Genomic DNA, 4,103 nt, shown 5'->3' on the forward strand with positions numbered 1-4,103 from the left:
TCGACTTCACAAGTCACACAGGGTGATGAGACACTCTTGTCTGTCTGTGGAAATACGCGATGAATAAATGGTTTTTGAAATTTGAAATATTAAATAAGAAGAAACGTACAGAATGAAGTCAACCCGTTAAACATAGGAGCTGCCATTGGATTTGTACTGAAATCAATTGAAATGCTCACTTTGACTCCGCCTAGGCACTTTTTAACTCTATCTCTAAACCTTTCTTATAGCTGTAGCCATACTGCTGCGCAATTACCTGAATCGTGAAGTAATGAAGCCTAAGAACTAAAGTAAGATATGTATCGAGGGTTTGGTGGAAAAGGCGTGCAGAGGTGAGACGCCGAAACAGTTGAAAATGAAGACGATTCTGGCCTCGGAGAGCATGGACATCCCGGACGGCGTCACCATCAAGGTGAAGGCCAAGGTCATCGAGGTCGAAGGTCCCCGCGGGAAGCTCACCCGAAACTTCAAGCACCTCAACCTCGACTTCGAGCTCGTCACCGACGAGTCGACGGGGAAAAAGAAGCTGAAGATCGAGGCCTGGTTCGGCACCCGCAAGACCAGAGCCGCCATCCGCACCGCGCTCAGCCACGTCAGCAACCTCATCATCGGCGTCACCAAGGGCTACCGCTACAAGATGAGGTTCGTCTACGCTCACTTTCCGATCAACGCCTCCATCCCCAGCTCCAGCAACGCCATCGAGATCCGCAACTTCCTGGGAGTGAAGAAAGTCAGAAAGGTCCAGATGCTCGAAGGCGTGACGATCTCGCGATCGGAGAAGGTGAAGGATGAGATGGTTTTGGACGGGAACGACATCGAGTTGGTTTCGAGGTCGGCGGCGCTGATCAACCAGAAGTGTCATGTGAAGAACAAGGACATCAGGAAGTTTCTGGATGGGATCTACGTCAGCGAGAGGAGCACCATTACCACCGGAGACGAAGGAACAAGAATCGATCGATTAGTCCAGTCAGTAGTATTATTTCCTTTAATTTTGGCATGTTTCTATGTTTATATGGGAGTATGGAAATTTTGATCTCAAGTGTTTTGGGCTTTGTTTATGGATTTACTATATTATAGTGTACTGATATGGGTCTGTGTTAGCAAAGATATCGTGAGATTGTGGAGATTTTGCTTTTGATATGGGTTTGTGTTATCAAAGATTTCGTCAGATTTGTGGAACTGCAGCTTGGTTTTGTTAAATTAGAGCTTTTCAGTTGGTAAAAAGAAAAAAAAAAAAAGTAAGATATGTATCCCTATTTTTCTAAGGTAAGAACTAAAGTAAGACATGAAGCCTAAGTAAGAACTAGGGAACTAAAATGAGAAATCGGAGTAGATGGAAAAAGGCAAAAAGCTCAGGGGGGGTGTATTCAATTCAGATTTTAAAAGACTTTGTTTGAGTTTTTAGAATCTATGGATTTACTTAATCCACGGATTGTTTAAATTCTATATGGACTCTGATTGATTCCAATGGATTGATTTACTAGTATTTGTTTAGATTTTACAAATTCTTATGATGTTTTTGGTAGGTTAATTTTTTTTCTTCTTCTTTAATTAAGTAATGGATGTATGGATCCAACTATAACGCTATATCAATGACAAGAAAGTATGGCAATCTACCATTCTTTATGTTGTGTATAATGATATATGAACAATAAGAGAAAACTAACCAGCCAAAATGTTACACAAAAAATAAAGTAATAAACTAATGACATAATTTATTTCATATCTAATTTACAAAAGAATCATGTGTGTATGTATCATCTTAATAATACCATTGAAAGTGAGCTTCATTAGCTAGAAGGATTAAGGCTTCTAGAGTTATAGTGATAAAAATAAATAAAAAAATTATTATATGGGAGCAGAGGCAGAGGAATATAGTGGGAAAATAGGTCTAAGACAAGAGGTTCTTCATTTTTTGAGTGAGAAAGAATCCATCAAAATCTTTTGGGAAGTGGTTGGATTGTTTTTCAGTTTTGATATGTATAAAAAGCACTATAAAATCCTCCAAAATCCAACATTTAATGAAATCCTTAAAAATCAATATACTTTTGAATATCAACAGATTTGAATTGATAATTTTAAATCTTAATTGAATACATCAAGATTTTAAAGGACTATTTAAAATCTCAGTTGAATACCCACAGACTTTTAAAATACAAAAAAATCTTGTAGACTCTTAATTGAATACACCCCCCTCAGTCTAATAAGAAAGGGGGAGAGAGAGAGACCCAGACTGTTTCAGTCGCAGGGATTGGAAAAATAAATAAATAAATAAAATAGTACGAAATCAATATAAGTCATTAGAAGTAGTTGTCTATACGTGTCACTTTGTTGTTAAATGCTTAGGTACTTTAGGTAGATAAGGAGGTTAGGAGAGTGTCACGGCGAAAAGAAAGGATTTAAGCAATAAGTATTTTCCAATTCCGCGTTGTTTAATATGTATTTTCCTCAAAATCCTCTCTCTCAATCTTGAATTTGTAACGAGAAACCAGAAACATGGTTCTTCTAATTGAACAAGAGGGATTGGAATAACAAAGGATTTTTTAGATTATTTGTTAGAATGCTTCTATTCATACCTCCGTTATTTGTATTTGGACCTCCTACAATAGTTTTATCACTATATTTCCAGTTTTGCCCGTATTGATTTTTCTCTACACCTCCTTTCCTACCTCCACTATACTATGCACCATCAACGTCCTCACCCGAAGAATTTTTTCTCCCCAAAACAATTGATAGTTTCTTTAATAAGAAATTAAAATCTCTTGGAAACTGAAATTTTCTAGCTAGAGATTTTTCTGGTTCATAAACATGGATAGTTTCTTTGTTTGGGAAATTAAGATTTCTGGATTGCAGAATAAGTTTTGTGCAATTTCTTTGATGTTCATATATAATCAGGTCCATCTCAGGGCCATGAACTTGTAACTATTGTGAATAAAACCGGTCTCGGAATATGATTTGAAGATAACAAATGGTGATTGAAAAATGTAATTGAGAGTGCCAATTCGTACTTTAGCAAGATTGTTAGTAAAAAAAAAGTTTCAAGATTGCTGCATTCCACATATTGTGATTGTAATCCCATATAGATGTTTATGTCAAGTGAGAATACAGTAAACCCAAAAAGATGTTTACGTCAAGTATCGTGTCCATGTCAACATGAGAATGCCCATATCAAAACCAATTGGATAGGGTAGTCAACTTGAACAATGAAACCATCACCGTTTATGAACTTGAAACATCCTTAAAAACTGTACTTTGTCTATATGAGAGAGAGATGACTACAACCGGAGATATTATTATTTTTTAGCTTAATTGTATCAAGGGTAAAATAGGATTATGAAATGTTTATAAATTGCAAGATATCCAACTATTGATTTTAGAGGTATGAATAGAACCTCCCAAAAAAGAAGTTATTTGAGAGGGAAAAAAAAACTGAGAAGTGTTGAAGGAAAACCTAATTTGTGTTTAGCCCAAACTCTAGGTTACTTAACCTAGTGGTAATAAGATTTAATTAGAAGCATCTAGAATCCTAATCAATGTAGAATTATTTTCCTTGTATGATTGAGATTCTATGCATTGTAATCCTCTATATAAAGAGGCCCCTATTATCAATGAGAATACACAGCAAATTTCTCTCAAATTCAGTTTCTCTACAACAAGAAGTTATTATTTTTTTTTTTGGTCTGATACTGAGAAGTTATCTGAATTGTGTGTAGTTATTACTTATTACAGATATAGATAGTTAATTATCTAAAAATTATTTATTTAATATTTTATAATTTTTAATTTTGCTTGTCATATAACCACTCAATTATTAAAAATTAATATAAAGTTTAAGGATTTTTTTTTTTAAATTTTTTAGAACAAAGCCTCTTTTTGTTTTTTTTGTTTTTGTTTTTAGAAAATAGATAACTTCATTCATTTATCCATGGCCAGAAGGCACGTACATCAAATGTTGTCTTACACCAAAATTATAAATGGTATAAGCTACCAGACAAATGACAGGTGACCCTTACTATTAACACATTCGCTCACTTATTGAGCCTAACCACAAGAAAGAAAATCCTCCCTACTAACTTCCCATGCTAGCCGCCTAGAAACCTCAA

The 4,103-nt window shown here is 35.2% G+C and overlaps 1 protein-coding gene across 1 annotated transcript; it reads left to right on the forward strand.

Annotated features, from left to right (window-relative positions):
* The first annotated feature begins 286 nt into the window (after positions 1-286).
* LOC112193185 (60S ribosomal protein L9) lies at positions 287-1,205 on the forward strand. Its single transcript, XM_024333260.2, has one exon. The coding sequence runs from the start codon at positions 356-358 to the stop codon at positions 1,031-1,033; it is 678 nt and encodes a 225-aa protein (XP_024189028.1). The 5' UTR covers positions 287-355; the 3' UTR covers positions 1,034-1,205.
* Positions 1,206-4,103: the final 2,898 nt, after the last annotated feature.

Source organism: Rosa chinensis, chromosome 3 (assembly GCF_002994745.2).
Source record: "Rosa chinensis cultivar Old Blush chromosome 3, RchiOBHm-V2, whole genome shotgun sequence".
Taxonomy (NCBI): Eukaryota; Viridiplantae; Streptophyta; class Magnoliopsida; order Rosales; family Rosaceae; genus Rosa; species Rosa chinensis.